Source organism: Mauremys mutica, chromosome 13, assembly GCF_020497125.1.
Source record: "Mauremys mutica isolate MM-2020 ecotype Southern chromosome 13, ASM2049712v1, whole genome shotgun sequence".
Classification (NCBI taxonomy): domain Eukaryota; kingdom Metazoa; phylum Chordata; order Testudines; family Geoemydidae; genus Mauremys; species Mauremys mutica.
In genome coordinates, this window is record NC_059084.1 from 7,875,005 (window position 1) to 7,893,079 (window position 18,075).

Sequence of the window (18,075 nt, forward strand, 5' to 3'; positions counted from 1 at the left end):
GCGTGAAACAACTGTCTGCCATTGCTCTGACAGAGGGAGGGGCGACTGACAACATGGCTTACAGGGAATTAAAATCAACAAAAGGGGTGGGTTTGCATCAAGGAGAAATGCAAACAACTGTCACACAGAATGGCCCCCTCAAGGATTGAACTCAAAACCCTGGGTTTAGCAGGCTGTTGATTTCACAAAACAAATCGGGTCACTTTCTTGTTTTGATCCATCTATCTTTTATATCTTAGGCTGGTAGCAGATGGTGCAGTACAACTGCTAGCCATAGTCATCTCCTGGGTGCTCGGCAGAAGATGGGAATGACCTGGCTGAGTCACTCCCATGTCTGCCCAGGCGCCCCTGATCGATCGCACCGAGGTCGGCTAAAAGAGCACCCAGGAATATGACGACGATGGCTACCAATCGTAATGCACCATCTGCTGCCAAAAGCAATGAGCTGCTGCTGTATAGCAATGTAGTCCCACGTCTGCCAGCACCCAGGAGACGTATGGTGACAGCTGAGTGGGCTCCATGCTTGCCGTGGTATGGTGTCTGCTCAGGTAACCCAGGAAAAAAAGCGCGAAACGATTGTCTGCCCTTGCTTTCACAGAGGGAGGGAGGGAGAGGGGTGCCTGATGACATGTACCCAGAACCACCCGCGACACTGTCTTTGCCTCATCAGGCATTGGGATCTCAACCCAAAAGCGGAGACTGCGGGAACTGTGGGATAGCTACTCTCAGCTACCCACGGTGCAACGCCCTGGAAGTTGACCCTAGCCTCGGAACTGTGGGCGCAGTCCGCCAACTTAATGCACTCAGAGCATTTTGGGGGGGGGACACAATCAACTGTATAAAAACGATTTCTAAAAAAAAGACTTCTATAAATTTGAGCTAATTTCATAGTGTAGACATACCCTTCATCTTAGTACAACCACTGTAGATATTTACAATCAGAGATATTACATCAATTTTTGCTTAATATACAGTGTCTTGTATGTGTCAAATGTTAAATTTGAAAAATCTAGTTCTTTATTTGCATGCAGACACCGTTCCCTGAAGTCCTGTTTCCCTCTTCTCTTCAACTGCTCCCACTCCCTATTCTTGCATGTTTAGAGAGGAATCTTTCACAGATACAGCATGACCAATAGCACTACAAGTTTGCACCACTGCCCTGCCAATTTGCCTTAAAACTGATATAGAGGGATCACCTCCATGTGACAAGGAGGTTCAGTCTCCTTGGCCTCTGAAAGTGCTAGTTAATGCCAGCCATCATGGTAGCTTCTGCATTGTGGAGGCCTGTCCACTGGGAACTGTACTGAGAATACCAGTTCACTTTATATGCCACCAAACAGCCTTCGGCTGGTAACAGCATTGTTGAGAACTAGTCTGGATTATATATGAACCAGATGAATAAATTCAGGGCGTCAGTCCCTTTACCAATCCTTGCTTCCTTCACACTGAAGAGTTTCCAATGTTTTTTAGAAACCATTTCATGTGATAAAGATATTTTGTCCCCTCACAGCTTAAAGAGAGAGATGTGGAACCTGAGTGAAGAGTGCAATCTAGAGCCAGTTACTGTGTCAATGGCGTATGTTTACTTTGAGAAGCTTGTTCTCCAAGGCAAGCTCAACAAACAGAACCGCAAACTGTGCGCTGGTGCTTGTGTGCTTCTTGCAGCCAAGATCAGCAGTGATCTCAGGAAACATGAAGTGAAACACCTTATTGATGTAAGTATCGTTTGAATTTTTTCATTCACGGTCCTAAGCTCTGTCTTTTTATTAATGTTGCAGTCTTGTATTTTATGAGCTAAGACCAAGACTTTTTCAAAAATTAGGCACCTGTTTTTGGGGGGGAAACGGCCTGTGTTTTTATTTGATCTCAAAACAGCACCCCTAAAACTTCTGGGCTTGTCCCTTTCAGCATGCAAAAACCTGTTTGCATGCAAATTGGGTAATTTGGCTTCCAGTTACCAGAGTTGAACCCATAAATTGGTCTGTTTCTAGTTTTTGTAGCCAACTGCATATTTGATCCTGTATGTATGTACAGCTCAGGCCCTAACATGATTACTTTTCTTTCTTATGCTGGTATGATCTGTGACAATCTAGTAGCTTTCCTGAGGATAACTCCTGATCCGATTTTCTCTTCTGTCTTTTTTTTTTTTTCCCTGTCCCAAAAAATGCCATTGCAGAAACTAGAAGAAAGATTCAGATTCAACAGACGAGATCTCATTGGATTTGAATTTACAGTGCTTGTAGCTTTGGAGCTGGTCCTCTACCTTCCTGAAAACCAAGTTTTACCTCATTATAGACGTCTCACACAGCAAGCCTGACCAAAGCTACATTCCAGCTGCTCACCAGTGGCTCTGGGGATTAACAGCATTACTGAACATTTTGCTCCTGAATTTGACACTTGCCACTGACCTTCTCTATGTCACAATATGCATCAGATCATGCCTACAGCTAGTTTGAAGACTGAAGCATGATTTTTAAACAGTCAAGATGTACATTAATGATACAGGTACCAAGCCTGTATCAGAAGATGGTACAGAAAGGGTTGTCTTGAACTTTATTTTCCTTTGGACATTAAAGCACAAATGATTCACAAACTAGCTACCTTTGTGGCTGCTGGTTATTCTGTATTTTCCTTTTCAGCTTTACTAGGAAATGGTCAGTTCTTCCCTACAAAGGATGCTACACTATTGTTCTCTTAGATTGTTTCAACCTTTATTTTCTTCCTTGAAACTAGAGGGAGAAACACTTCCATTCAAAAAAATCATAAATTTCAAATAGTGTATCTGAGAATTTTCCTGCATTTTTACATTAATAAAATGCATACTTTATTTTTTTAAAGATGTGCCTAAAACTGACTGGTCTGGTACCAGTACTTTAAGTTACTTATGTTGCATAATAGTGAATCCTGAATTTAAATAGCAATGTATCCTTTACCTGCATTTGCCTTGCATATAGTGAAAACAATTCCAGTATATCTGCACTAATATTACAAAGGGGATTTGTACTATAGATCTATAGGTAGCAAGTCTGAAACTATTCTAGGTCAACTTCTTTAACTGTTAATAGGTTAATAAAGGTTTTATTTTAAAAAAGGAAAGAAAGATTGTGTTTGGAAATCTATCGTGAAATATCACTTGTTGAACACATTAGCTGCAGCAAAGCAGCTTGGAGTTCGTTCTTGTAGTTCATTGTTCAATTGGAGAAAAGAAATCGACTTACATGTGAGAGGAAATCACCATATTATCATTTATAATTTTGATTTATGCCACTGTTTACTATAGCCTGATACTAGGCACCTTTTTAAACATGACCACGTCTATCATGAGTGATCTTTCTCTGCTCTGTACGCAAGTGTTTCAGCCAGTACTGCTATCGCTTCCAAACTAAGCCAATGAAACAAAGTATGTCCAGTTGTTAAATTGCTACTTTTTACTCAGTTCTTCCAAGCATTGTGCCACTGTGATGGGCCTCATGAAACTGGCATTTGTTGCACATTTGATCAGCCATTCAGTTAGAGGTTAATGTTCAGCAGCAGACTGATGTTTATGCAAGGGTTAAATAACTTCTTCCACTGTTGCCCAGACATTTGGTTTAAACAATTCTGAAACATGTTGTACCTTTAGCGATACAGTTAGTCGCTCTTGGGTTTTTTTCTAAGCAATACTATGATACAAATAAGTGTTTGTGTGTGTTTGCAAGGGACAAAAATAATACAAAATTTCTCGATGTCCAAGTATTTGTTTGTGACTAACTTAGATACTAGATCTCTTCCTGAGATAAAAAGGCTACCTAGTCTCTGATACATGGAGTACTGTACCTTTCAACTCCTTGTGTGTTTGTTGTGGCCACTAAATAAGAACAAACATAAAACTGAAGTCTTGCTATTCAACTACATTTTACCTAAGGCCAGTTTGACTTCAGTGAAATTGAAGGAAACTTAGAGCCTTTCTTTTTAAGCAGCATTAGAAAGGTATTTTATACATCTAACTGCAGTGATACTACTCAAGTCCTAAACCTAGTAGCTCTATTTAACAACTTTAGTGCAAGTAAATATGCACCTTCTGGTCAATGAGCGACGGAGTCCCGTGGCACCTTGTAGACTAACAGACGTATTGGAGCATGAGCTTTCGTGGGTGAATAGCCACTTCGTCAGACGCATGACTTATTCACCCACAAAAGCTTATGCTCCAATACTCTGTTAGTCTATAAGGTGCCACAGGACTCTTAGTCTGGAGCTGTAAAAAGCAACAAACACGGCTACCCCTCTGATACTTCTGGTCAATCGCAGGACATGAATTTTAGAAAGCTGCTTCTCTGTGAAGTTTAACATGAATGATTAATTTCTTAATCTGGGAGAATTTTACAAACTTTTTTAATTGGAAGATAAGATAACTAACATCCAACTTGCCAATTGAATTTATTTTCCAAAAGAGAGGTTAGAAAATTGTTGGTTATGCTAAAGTTCTATACTGAATAATTAGTGCCAGTTTTATAAGTTCTATTTTACTAAAGTATTAGACTAACACTTATGGGTTGCCAACTTAGCTTTTTTTTAATTAATGCAGTGCACTCAATTTATAATGGTCCATTATCTGCTACAGGTTTTTCCAAATCAGTCAATACCTTTTCTTTATCTAAATATGGACAAACTTAATATGGAAGTTAAGTATTTGGGGAAGTGGTAAATGTAAAACTTCTCAGAGTATTTGTCCAAAAAATGTAAAATCATTTGTCATGTTACTAGAAATATGTCTAAAAATGTAGTGCTCTGAGACAACTTGCGCTCCTGCTGTTAATTATAGGAGTGAAATTGCTTTAAACTAATATGTAATGGAGAAAAGATGCTCTGACTGAAATATAATCCTTAAAGTCTAATCCTGCAATCCTTCCTCACATTGACTGCAATGGAAGCTGTGCCTGAGTGAGGATGCAGGTTGTTGCTTCAGTGTGTTAAATGGGCAAGTTGGGTTTATTCTTCCAGCAAAATGTAGAGTTACACCTTCTTAAGATAAAGCATGTATTCTTCAGAGCAGTGTTTTAAGTAAAGGCTTTACCATAATAGGTTCTCATATTAAACCTCGGCATGTGCATATCCAAAGCTCTGAGCTCTAAAGCCCTAGATATTATGGGTGAAAATTGTATCATGGTAATGATCTATTATATACAGTGTTCACTGTGTACATTTCTATAACACCATAGAAATCTTGTTTCAAGTCTGAAGATGGGTTATTGATCCCAAATTGTCATTTTAACCAACCGTCTACGACGTGTATGTTGGGTACCTTTTTCTGTGTCTTATCTGTACAGAAATAGTGATCCTGATGGCAAAGGCAGTAACGTGTGTGTGTGTGTGTGTGTGTGTGTGTGTGTAATGTTTTATAGGAGTTAGCATTCTCTTCCTTAAATTGGCTTAGAGTCCTATTTCAGTTAAGCCTCATTGTGATATATTTCCCTTCTTATAGAAAAGCTGCCACTGTGTGGTAGAAAATTATTACTGCAATGTTGTCAATGTCTAAACCAAAATGGGACCCAACATAACATTCTGAGAGAGATGTTACACTTTTTCATGCAAAAACAAATAATCTATTTTCCTTTAAAGAGAAATGCTGGTCTCTTTACATTTGGGTGTGTGGTTTAATTATGTATCACATGTAAATAAGGTGCTGCTTAGATTCAGCACAACGAAAAGACTCTTGATAGGAGCTTGTACATTTTTATGTAAACTGTTATAGTTTTGTGTCTTAGTAAATTAAAGTTTCTGTTTGTAATTTGTCTAATATTCTTTTGATGAAACTGTGGGATTGAGAAGCTGTGAAATAAAAATTTTTTGTTTTGATACATATTTTGTAACCAATCAAGTGTGACATACTTTGGCTTGTCTGGAAAAGATTCCTTTAAGAACACTAGCTGTATGAGCCTTTCCTTTGCCTCCTTCTAAATACCTGGCAGAAAGAGGTAATCTAAGTCAATTTGCAAAACAACTATTCTAGATAGTTTCATGTACTACATTTGCCCCTGAATCCTTAACCCATATTTGGGTTTTCAATAATGCCCTATTTAAAAAAATAATAATACTGTGTGACAGGACCACACAAACTGGAGAAACTGACTAAATATACATGGGAACTAGTGCTGTCTAATTTAATTTAGTCTCAGTTACAGCAATCATAATCACATTTCAGTGTGAAATTTTCTTATAAGGCAGACTGTTCATTTAATACATCTTTTTAGTTCTAGGACAAACTCATTTAACAAAGCAGATACTTACTACCTCATAGACTTTAAGGCCAGAAGGGTCCATTATGATTTAGTCCAGGGGTTCTCAACCTTTTTCTTTCTGACGCCCCCCACAGCATCCTGTAAAAACTCCACGGCCCTCTTATGTCACAACTACTTTTCTGCATATAAAAGCCAGGGCCAGAGTTGCGGGGTAGCAAGCAGGGCAACTGCCCAGGGCCCATGGCACGCCATGTAGCTAAATTGCTCAAGCTCTAGCCTCAGGTGGCAGGGCTTAGGGCCCTGGGCTTCAGCCCCAGATAATGGGGCTTCAGCTTTCTGCCCTGGGTCCCTGCAAATCTCATGGCTCTGCTTAATAGACCCCTCTGAAGCCTGCTGACAGCCCCTTGGGGCCCTGGACCCCTAGTTGAGAACCACTGATCTAGTCTGACTTCATTGCAGGCCACAGAACCTTGCCCACCCACTCCTGTAATAGACCCATAATCTCTGGCTGACTTACTGAAGTCTGTAAGTCACAATTTGAGGACTTCAAGTTACAGAGAATTCACGATTTATGCTAATTTCAACCTGCAACTGACCCATGCCCTATGCTTCAGAGGAAGGCAAAAAAAAACCCTGGGTCTCTGCCAATCTGATCCTGGAAAAAAATCCTGATCCCGAATATTGTGATCACTTAGATCCTGAGCATGTGGACAAGACCCAGAAGCCAGACAGCTGGGAAAGAATTTTCTGTAGGAACTCAGAACCCTCCATATCTAGTGTCCCATCACTGGTCATTGGAGATATTTGCTATCTGAAAGTACAAACTGGGAGGACGCAGCATGGAACAGAACACAGTGGTGCCACAGGTCACTTTGAGGAGTACAGATGTGCTCATGAGACAGAAGTGACAAAGGAGGAAAGAAAGGGCACAACAGTCCAGCCAACAACTGTCATCTCTAAGATCACACCTTGGGGAGATCTTTTCTGTGGGGAAAATCTGCAAGGCATGAATTGGGCTCCGCAGCCACTTAAAAACCCACCAATGAACCCCCTTGGCAAACATTATCCTTACATGGAGGGATAGCCAAAGACATGCTAATATAGGCAGTCTCATCATACTATCTCCATAAACTTATCAAGCTCAGCCTTGAAGCCAACTGAGTTTTTTTTACCCTTGCTACTCTCCTTGGATGGTTGTTCCAGTTTCCTGTCCATGCCCCTACTATTTAAAGTAAGAACTGCTATTTCACACACACACACACACACACACACACACACACACACAAAACTGAACTGCTTCCTAAAATATTGCTTGCGTGCTTTCACATGCATATGGCCTCTGCAGAGCAACATACCATAGATGCAGTTGTATGTCTATAAGACAAGACATTTCAAGGCCGCCTCTGTGTCATTGTGGGTATCATCCAATTCACCTTTGAATCTGTATTTGGGGCACTGTGTTGTATGTTTGGTTTGGATGTTCTCACCCCAGTCCCATGAAGTGGAACTTTTAATTTTCCACTTGTGCATCAAGTAGCTGCATCTTCCATGGTTTGTTCGGATGCAGTTGAAAGCGGTCCAACGTTTGCATAGCAGGTTGAAACCAGGAGGGCAGCTTTTTGGGTGAGTAATAATGTGCTTGTTTGGAATGGTTAGGCGAGGTCCAGACACTAACAGTCCCTGGCCGGATCCAGAGACGTCAGATGGTCCGTAATGGTTTTTGCTATTGCGTTTGAATGAACTGGCAGGAGCCCTCTCATTCAAGCTGGAGTAAATGTCCTTGTAATACAGGGCATTGACCTACGCTGGATGTAGGCGAACAACGGCAGTTCTGTTCTGGGACAGCGATTCTCAAACTGTAGCTGGGGACCCCAAAGTGGATCTCAACCCCATTTTAATGGGGGTGCCAGGGCTGGCTTAGACTTTCTGGGGCCCAAGGCTGAAGCCTGAAGCCCCTGGGCTCAGGCTGGCCCCCCTCGCGGGGTCACGTAGGGATGGTGGTGGTTAGAGGGGGGGGGCGCGGTGCAGTGGCGTGTGAGAGCCGCTGTTCTGGGATGGCCGCCTGAGGCCAGGGCGCAGAAGAACCTTCCCGCTCGCCAGTGAACCGTCGGGACGGTCCTGACTCAGACCCGGACCGTCCCGCTGCGGGGGCTGGGGCGGGGGGGGCGGGTTCCCGCCCAGCTCTGTTGATATTGATGGGGGGGGGCTGCTCCTGCCACTCTATGGCCCGAGGCCACGCGCCCTGCGTCTCGGCTCTGTTCAGACCCCCTCCCCCACGGCAGCGAGCGGGGGGCGGCCGCCAGGTAACTCCGCCCCGCGCTTCCCGCCGCCGCCGCCATCTCTCGCCAGTGACGTCAAGGACGCTGCCCCGGAAGCGCTCGCGTCTTTCACCGTCTTTTTCTTATCGCTTCCGGGGGGCGGGGGCCGCCCTTTCCGGTCTGGGCTGGCGGCGAGGTAGGAGGCGAGGGGCGGCCGGGCTGGCGGGGCGCGAGCCGGGGCTGGGGGCTGCAGGGCGCGGGGGCGGCTGAGATACCGCTAGGGAGGGGGGGGCGGCGGCGCCGCCGGGTTCCCTGCCCCGGGGGGCAGCGGGGTGGGCCGGGCTGGGCTGGGCCCCCGTCTGCAGCCTGGCCCGGTCCGGCCCGGCCCGGCGTCGGTTCTCCCGCCTGGCCCGGGCCGGCCGTCAGCGGGGGAAGCCCCGGTTCTCCTCCCGGGTGCCGGGGGGAGTTTGTCTACCCGTCCCGGTCCCAGCCACGCGGGGCGGGGGCGGGGCGGTCAGGCCCCCGTGCAGCGCCGAGCTGCCTGGGGCCGGGTTGGGGCCGTTAGGGGATTTAATGGCTCCAGTCCCGGTGCATGAGGGTGGCGTTTGGGGCCGCGCCGATCACCCAGCCCAGGGCGAAGCACACGAGGGTTGAGGGCGAAGTATTTGTCATGGGGCCCTTGGTTGTGAGATCGGGCAAATGTGCCCGCTTGTCTCTAGGAGACGCTGCAAAACCTTCCCGTTTGAAAAGGCCTTTCCGCCATAAGCCTCACACAACGCTCACATGCCCTTATGCTCCGAACTGCACCCCCACAAAAACTAGCAACATCCTCAAAAACAGAGACTTGTCCACAAGCAGAGTTGTATGTGTTGCAAAAGGAGAAATGCCAAAGACTCCATTAAGCTCATAAGGGACTTTGTTATTGCTATTGATTTTATGCAAAAGGCACAGAGATACTACAGGATAAAATTTAAGCTGAATAGACTGAGTTGGGCTGGGCTGTTAGAACATGTAGCTGAGTACTTGGTTAGTAGGGTATGACCCTGTGATTTATGTCCCCTTAGGTATCTCCTCTTGCACATCCCTGTGTAGTTACATATAGAAAAATAAGATGCAGAACGACGCTGGGGAATTTGTGGACCTGTATGTGCCTCGTAAATGGTGAGCTTCTTTCCTTGGCATGCTTGGTGCTATTGTATAGGGGCATGGGTCTTTCCAGGCTGACTCAGATGGTCAGTCTTGTGCAGCCTCCTACATCCAACAGTGTCAGTATCCCCATAATAAACCTCACTGGTATGTGATAGTGTGTGAAAGGCAGTTCCTGGGTGAGGATAAGTTTATGCCCTGAAGCATGAAACTTGGTAACCAATGCACCAGTTCACTATATTCTATGAAGGGATTAATTTAGTTGAATTACTACTTCCTCTTAGATTCCAAGGCCAGAAAGGACCATTGTGATAATCTAATCTGACCTGGGTGTAACAGGCCATAAAACTTCTCCAAAATAATTCCTTTATTGAACTAGATCTTTTAGAAAAACACCCACTCTTGACTTAAAACTTGTCACTGATAGAGATTTCACCATGACAATTGATAAAGTGTTCCAGTGGTTAGTTACCTTCACTGTTAAGAGAAAGTATCAGAGGGGTAGCCATGTTAGTCTGGATCTGTAAAAGCAGCAAAGAGTCCAGTGGCACCTTATAGACTAACAGAAGTATTGGAGCATGAGCTTTCGTGGGTGTACCCACTTCGTCGGATGCATGTCCACATGCACATGCATCCGACGAAGTGGGTATTCACCCACGAAAGCTCATGCTCCAGTACTTCTGTTAGTCTATAAGGTGCTACAGGACTCTTTGCTGCTGTTAAGAGAAAAAAACAACTTTCACAAAAGCACATAGGTGTTAGCAAGTGGCCAGATTGGTGTTGGGAGTCATTTTGTTCTGACCTTCAAGGGGGAACAAAAACATAAAATGAACTGCTCATTTGTGAGTATGTGTTTATTTCTTGCAGGAGCAGTTTCGTGAGCTTCTAGGTTCTTAGGAGTTTTTACCATGAACTCATGATTACTCACTGCATCTGAATTCACAATGTTTAGTCTAAAAGTCACAGTCCTAGGAGTAAGATAGGCAAAGAATTAAATAGACATACTGGGAGTTTTTTTAATAAGAAATTCAGATAAACCTGGTAAACCCCTTAAATAAACTATATGAAGTGCAGGCAAAAATAATTTTGTGTGAGGGTGCTATTGGAAGGGCCAGTTGATTCTTCTCAATCACCACCACTGCTCTGTTACTAAATAAGTAGCATTCCTCTCAGACATAGTAGGCAGCTACATTCCAGTTTCTTATAGTTGCTTTCCAGAGCAGGTAGGAATGCATATTTCCAGTGTGAGTTATCTTCATTTACATGCAGTGAACATAGCGCTAAATACATTCTAAAAATAATTAAATAGGCCAACATTAACATTATTTACTGCCATAGCTAAGTGTAATGCTGCCAAATAAGAGCCAGGTTTAAATCCAGTGTCAAACCTATTTTTAACTGTATGGTCATTGAGCTGTCTGATGCCTTGACTATCACCATCAAACTGCTAGCCCAGAGGTATCCATACTGTGGATAGGCCTTTAATAGGCTTTGTTTGGTTAATATAATACCCTCCTTGTATGCTTCTTATTTTAACTTCATATTACCTCTTTCCTCAGCTCTGCTAGCAACCGAATAATCGGTGCTAAGGACCATGCTTCCATTCAAATGAATATTTCTGAGGTAAGTATAACTCATGACATATGTAGATCTAATTAGAGAGTTGTATCTATTTGTGAAGTTTAGAACCTTCAGTTTCACTAACATGAAGTGCTCAATATGTCAGCGTGAATGTTGTATTACATCTATTATTATTGTAATGTATTACATTACAAATAAGTCTAATACCATCTCAACAGCATTGGATGTAATTTATCTTGGCAGCTTGCTTTGGCAAATCTGCCTTTTGTGCTATGTACAGGATTTGTCGTTTTTTAATATTCATGGAGAGAATGTGGCTTAGTAGTTAAAGTATGGGACTGATAATTGGAAGTCTTGCAATTTTGTCTCTGCAATTTGCTTACTGTGTGGATTTGGGCAAATTACTTCATCTTTTTTTACATCACCATAATATGAACATTTTTTAAGTGATTTTATTTCCCTTTAAATGTTAAGAAAAAATCTCTTGCTTACCATATTTCATTATTCAAGGATTGGAGATCAGCAGAAATGAAAAACAAATCCTTGTGCTATTTTAAGGGTTGCTGCAGGGTTTAATCTTACATTGTTCAATGTTCTCTTTCTGGGAAACTTCCCTACAGCTTGAAAAAGTGAGATCATTTGTGTCCTTTTTCTTGTGCATTTATCTGCCTGCGGAACAAGACTGCTTCTTCCAAAGTTCGATACAGTCCTAAATCCAGACAGGCACACTTGTCATTAAGGCAGCTAAATCCACAAACGTACTTTTAAATTGGACATGTACTTGTGTCCCAAAAGAGACTTCGGCTTTATCTTCTACCCAGGCCTTTGTTAACACACCAGTTTGTTACTGGTTATTGTATTCCTGTTATGTTGTCTGATCCTGAATCCATCAGACTCCATGGTCCTTTTCTGTATGTGGCGAAACTAACCTGTGATTTTTAATGTGAACATTTGGCTCAGGTTTTGTGATTCATTATATTCTGACCATAGGACCTATTTCTCTGCAAACAATTTACCTTTTTACACCTTGTAGAGGGTAAAGCATTACAAGAATTGTGTGTCTACCAACATGTCTACTTAATCAAAATGATCTAATTATAATTGTAGGTTGACAAGGTCACAGGCAGAGTCAATGGCCAGTTCAAAACTTATGCCATTTGTGGAGCAATTCGTAGGATGGTAAGAATGTTTTCTTGAAAATTAGAACTGTCTTAGTTTGGTTGGCTGTTTATCTCCATGTGATGCATGTTTGGCCTTTGTGAAAAGTTTGTGATCTCAGTCCAACTCCTGATGAACTAGTGTATCTATCACAAAAACCATACCTCTCATCTGGGACACTGTTTGGCAGACCCAGTAAAGGGAACAAAGACAGTGGACCCCATCCAACTTCTCTTTAAATGGAAAAACTCTCCTGACTTTAGTGGGAGTTTGTACAGGGCCAGTCCATCATAGAAACACTGCTGTTCTTTATCCACAAGTGTTCTTCCTCCAGGACATATCTGAGGCACACTGTCAGGGGAATGTAAGGATGTTAGTATTGTTGCTTCCTGTGCTACTCTACATGCTCACTGGATAGAGGATTTCTGTTTCTAAAGGTCTCAATCCAGTACCTTTCATGAGACCTTAATCAGTTTTAAATGTAAAACAAAAAGCTAGCTTGTATTCATTCTGTTTAGATTTGAGAGGTGAATTTCACGAACAAATTACATTACCAAATCAACTTCTCCATTTATTTATTCTGATTTTTTTTCTGGTTAAAACATGTATACTTGAATTGTCCAAAAATCTGTAGTAATGAAATCAGTAAAAGAAATAGCTGAAGTTTTTTGGGTGGCAACCAGTATACCGAGTGACCAATTTCTAGAGCAGTGTTGGGTCTGTGGTGTTCGTAAGCAACACAAAAATCCAGCTTTTAAGATTTCTTTAAACCAAGCCAGTGTGATGCTTTTTCTGCACTTTCATCAGGGCGCTGTGTCTTCGTAATAACAAGATATATCATTGAGCATCAAGTGACATAATGTATGAAGTTAAAACCACTTTCTAGTACTGCAAGATGGCCAAGAATTTGATGAATACTTTTGGAAAAGCTAATTTGCACAAATAGCATTCCATCCACAGATTTATATACATCTCTAAGCCTTTGATGCTTCCAGAAATGTCTTTAAGTAGCTGAGCACCTCACATCTCTCATTTTACATTTAAAAATGAGAAACCAGGGATTATAGACCATGTTTCAGAACTCCATTTTTTTTCTATTTAAGGGTGAATCTGATGATTCTATTCTGCGTCTCGCAAAAAATGATGGGATTGTTTCCAAGTAAGTATGTTTATCTCATCTTTGCAAAGGTTATCAATGTGATTTCCTTTCCAGGTTCCAAAGTTTTAGGTCTTGATGAAAACGTGTATTCTGGATTTATAGGCTGTTTATGAAGTTTCACGAAAATATTTATTAAAGCTGCTGAAACAGATTACAACTTCGTAACAATTTTGTTTGGTTTTCTTTTTCAGGAATTTCTAACTGAAGATGCTCTCTGATACGGAACATTTTGTTGTAAAATAAACAGCTTAAACATATTTGATGTGCAGTGTTTTCTTTTAGTTCAGAACCATAAATGCCAGTGGGTTTCAAAGTTCCCTAAAATATCTTCAGATGTTTGTGCAGGAAAGTTACAGAACTGACTAATTCTGAGGACCTAGACATGAAATCTTTTGATAACCCAGTATATAGAACTATGCCTCGTTTGAAAACCTGGGTCTGCATTTTTGTTAACTTAAAACTTTCTCATCCAAATTTAGTATGTGTTACAAATTTAGCTCATTGTATTATCCTTGCTTTAATTATACACCACTACCTCAATATAACGCCACCTGATATAACATGAATTTGGATATAACACGGTAAAGCAGTGCTCCGGGGGCTGGGGGCGGGCTGCGCACTCCAGTGGATCAAAGCACGTTCAATATAACATGCATCCGATGAAGTGGGTATTCACCCACGAAAGCTAATGCTCCAACATGTATGGCAGACCCAGTAAAGGGAACAAAGACAGTGGACCCCATCCAACTTCTCTTTAAATGGAAAAACTCTCCTGACTTTAGTGGGAGTTTGTACAGGGCCAGTCCATCATAGAAACACTGCTGTTCTTTATCCACAAGTGTTCTTCCTCCAGGACATATCTGAGGCACACTGTCAGGGGAATGTAAGGATGTTAGTATTGTTGCTTCCTGTGCTACTCTACATGCTCACTGGATAGAGGATTTCTGGACTAGAAGGTGCCACAGGACTCCTTGCTGCTTTTACAGATCAGACTAACATGGCTACCCCTCTGATACAATATAACACAGTTTCACCTATAACGCGGTAAGATTTTTTTGGCTCCCAAGGACAGCATTATATCGAGATAGAGGTGTATACATCATAGGAGTCTGAAAACACTTAAAAATTGTTTGATTCTGGCTGTTCCACTGAAATGTGTCTGAGGAGGGCCTGGTCTACGCTGGGGGTGGGGGGTCGATGTAAGATACGCAACTTCAGCTACGGGAATAGCGTAGCTGAAGTCGACGTATCTTATTTCGATTTACTCCCGTCCTCATGGCGCGGGATCGACAGCCGCGGCTCCCGCATTGACTCCACTTCCGCCGCTCGCCCTGGTGGAGTTCCGGAGTCAACGGGAGCACGTTTGGGGATCAATATATCACGTCTAGACGAGATGCGATATATCGATCCCCGATAGATCGATCGCTACCTGCTGATCCGGCGGGTAGTCTGGATGTACCTGTGGAAAGCTTATGTAGGATATGCCCTTGTGGGTTAATTTGACTGAGATTATTCAAGTATAGGCTCAGCTTTCTTCTGCTAATATCAGTGCTGTATGTGTTTCTGCCATCGATGCGCTCATGCTCTTGGCTCTTCTATTGAAAAGTTATCATGTGTCATTATAGGAAATGCTTACATTTTCTTAACATGATTTACCCGTATTCTGCAAGAGATAACATATTCAGGAAAACGTCACTTTTCATATGACCTCAGATGTTAAAAAGTAGGGCATTATGCTGTCTGAGAAACTCATTTAAAATATCTAAACAATATTTTAATACATAGCTTACAGGTCCTTTTAATGGCCTATTAAACTTTTTACCTGCTGACATGTTATTTTTAGCTATCTCACTAACAGAGCCCATAGGGAGCGTAGCCAGTTGGAATGAGAATACACATGCTGACACTGCCTCTGTTATCTGTCAGTTCCCTGTCTCTGGCTAATATCCACCACATCGCACTTTTGACCTGAAGCTCACAGCTGTTCTTGCCTTTAGGTTTTGAAAGAATTGTTTCCAAGTTTTATCTATCCTACTTCAGGTGTTTTATTTCAATGGTAAATGGCTGGAGCGCATGCAGACTCAATACTCAGTTGATGAAATGGGCATTGTGAAAGGAGATTGGTTGGCTGAGGTTCAGACTGTACAAATATCCAATGGATATAGAAGCAGACTTTGCAGTTTGGGTCCAAGCTAGAGGGGTGGGGTATTAGGCTACAGCAAAAACCCTACTTCCAGTCTAGTTTCTAATGTTATTCTTCAAATCTGAAATCATAGAAGTCCAGCAAAACTGCTGGATAGCCACAGTTCTCAGGTGTCTGAAGTTGCTCCAGCCTCATGTACCTTAATGCACTGCACTTTTTAATTATTAGATACAACTTTACTTTCTCCTACTGATTCAGAAAATCTTAATTTTAAAGATCTGGGGGGTAAGGCCTTGGTATGGTGTTTATCTGTGAAGTGCTATTGTCACACAGGATGGTAACGAAATGAAATACCAAACACAAAGTAAATCTATCTAGATTCTGGCTTTACTCACTAGTATCTGTAATGCTAGTATCAAAATAGTAGCCAATACTTTTGTCAGTATTCCTCAAAAAGCAAGTTTCATACCCTGCCTTGTATAACACGAGCCCTCAAAGCAAATAAACTCCATCAGTTTCTCAACCCTGGGAACAGGCGGTGGGGGGTTATGAAAAGCAATCAAGGAGTTGTGAGGCATGGAAAATTTGATTAGCTTCTAATGGAAAGAAAATCTTTCTTCCCCATTACTTGCACACCCGTCCCCTTCGGGATCCATATTCAGTCAGTCCCATGAAACATGCAAATAAATTAGATTGTTTATCATTGAAACCTTTTAAATGTAGGGTTCATGCAAAATGTTGACTTCAGATAAGGAGTCACCAACCTGACAAGTTTGAGAAACACTGAACTGTACCAAGCTAGATGGTTACTACAAAAGTAGCCACTGAAAGGAATGAAGGATGTGGCTAAATTAGGAAGGGGGAGGGATAATGGGGATTAAAAGTGGCCTACTTCCTTTCAAATACCACATGTCTCAAATCTCGAGCTAGAGTGCTGGGAACAGGGTTAGAAGGTGAATTGAGCCAAGGAATGTGTGTGGGGCTTGGGTAACTCGATAGGTGTCAGCTGAAGAATACCCAACTAAAGTGAATATCAAATGTACTGAAAAATCTGATCTCTGGACTCTGGTTTACTTTGGCGATAACCCCAGAGGAAGCTATAAGCACGAAAGCTGGTGTAGCAGTTGAATAGCTCTTTACCAGCGAGGCTTGTGCCTTGCAACAAGAAAAGAAAATTAATTTGCAGAAGGGGATCAGAAAGAAATAGCTATACTAACATTTGCAGATGTCCTCTTATATTACTGAGTTGAAGGTTTAAAACCCCATGGACAAAATTTCTCTCAACTTTCAGTCTGGTGTTGCATAACAATAATCATATTACTATAGGTCAGTTACAACAGTGAGAAGTGCTATGCAGAAGTTGTTTGCTATCCGTTCTTTGATGGTTGGTATTGCTATAATTTCCCGGTGGTGTCATATTTGGCATTATAGGTGGGTTTTTTTATCCATTGTTTGCCATCTTCTACCAATGTAGTGTGTGTAAGTGGAGACATTAACTTCATTATTATTTCAGGTTCCATTAAGGCTCCTGTTATCCTGAGTATATTTCCAGAAATTAAGGTGGAACATGTCCAGATCCTACATGGGTCACCTCCTGTTTTGTGCATTTCCCAGTATAGTTAGATTTCAATGTATTTTTTATAGTGTGGGGGATTTTTAAGTGTTTCCTTTAGTCTTGCGCCCTTTGTGCTTCAGAATGTTGATTCTACACATCATGCCATTCAAAACTATGTGTTTGCAGTTTTCCCAGGTTTTAGAAGCAGCTCTCAGGGGGTGTTCTGCTGTTTACATTTAGTATCTAGCTGTATATTAAGACTGCTTGTGTGTTTGTAGATTGCTGAGGATTCATGTGGGTGTGGGAAACTGAAACCTAGGACTCTTCTCAGGCAATCTGGAGAAAGGAACTTGTCTCGTTATTTTGTTTGTAAAGGATTGTCTACATTGGCAGAATATACGTGGTATCTTGCTCCTCATCTGTATTTTTTAGAAAGCCTGAAATGGCACTGGGGGGGGAGGGGTTGTGTAGGATACTTTTACTTGCATTTATAGTAGCAGTCAGAGATTCCAATTGAACTGGGGGACTTGTACTAAGTAAGGCAAAGCAGATTGTTTAGTTACTGGACCCTAATGATATACTGTATATTCAATATGATCTTTGAACTCACTAGAATGTGGTAGGATCCCCAGAATATGCTATTGCACGGATGTATGAACGTACACAGCACGAACCTTGAGCTCTGGAAGCACCCTTAGAATGATTAGAAATTGCTCCAATAGTCTTTCATCTCACATATTTTTTTAAGAGACTGCAGCAGACAAATTTCAGAACTCACTCTTCAGAAAGACAAATACGGTCTCTGAAGCAAAGCTTTAGTCTTGCCCCATTCCAGTCTTCGTTAACAACTTTCTTTT

The 18,075-nt window shown here is 42.0% G+C and overlaps 2 protein-coding genes across 3 annotated transcripts in view; both read left to right on the forward strand.

Annotated features, from left to right (window-relative positions):
• CABLES2 (Cdk5 and Abl enzyme substrate 2) overlaps nt 1-5,837 on the forward strand; it is a 41,506-nt gene extending 35,669 nt beyond the window's left edge. For both annotated transcript variants that reach the window (XM_044986420.1, XM_044986421.1), the window contains 2 exons: nt 1,511-1,715; nt 2,177-5,837. In XM_044986420.1, coding sequence (XP_044842355.1) covers nt 1,511-1,715; nt 2,177-2,317 — 346 coding nt within the window. In that variant the 3' untranslated portion in view covers nt 2,318-5,837. The remainder of the gene's footprint in view (nt 1-1,510; nt 1,716-2,176) is intronic.
• Nucleotides 5,838-8,613: 2,776 nt separating this feature from the next.
• On the forward strand, nt 8,614-13,777 carry RPS21 (ribosomal protein S21). The gene is made up of 6 exons (XM_044984659.1): nt 8,614-8,672; nt 9,541-9,637; nt 11,182-11,245; nt 12,311-12,382; nt 13,465-13,520; nt 13,712-13,777. The coding sequence occupies exons 2-6, from the start codon at nt 9,588-9,590 to the stop codon at nt 13,719-13,721; spliced, it is 252 nt and encodes an 83-aa protein (XP_044840594.1). The 5' UTR covers nt 8,614-8,672; nt 9,541-9,587; the 3' UTR covers nt 13,722-13,777.
• Nucleotides 13,778-18,075: the final 4,298 nt, after the last annotated feature.

What these genes read in the sequence shown, in the direction of transcription:
- RPS21 (XM_044984659.1), top strand. Translation starts at nt 9,588, where the DNA reads ATGCAGAACGACGCTGGGGAATTTGTGGACCTGTATGTGCCTCGTAAA. An exon ending in CTGTATGTGCCTCGTAAATG is followed by an intron (nt 9,638 to 11,181) that starts GTGAGCTTCTTT and finishes CTCTTTCCTCAG; the next exon opens with CTCTGCTAGCAACCGAATAA. An exon ending in TTCAAATGAATATTTCTGAG is followed by an intron (nt 11,246 to 12,310) that starts GTAAGTATAACT and finishes TTATAATTGTAG; the next exon opens with GTTGACAAGGTCACAGGCAG.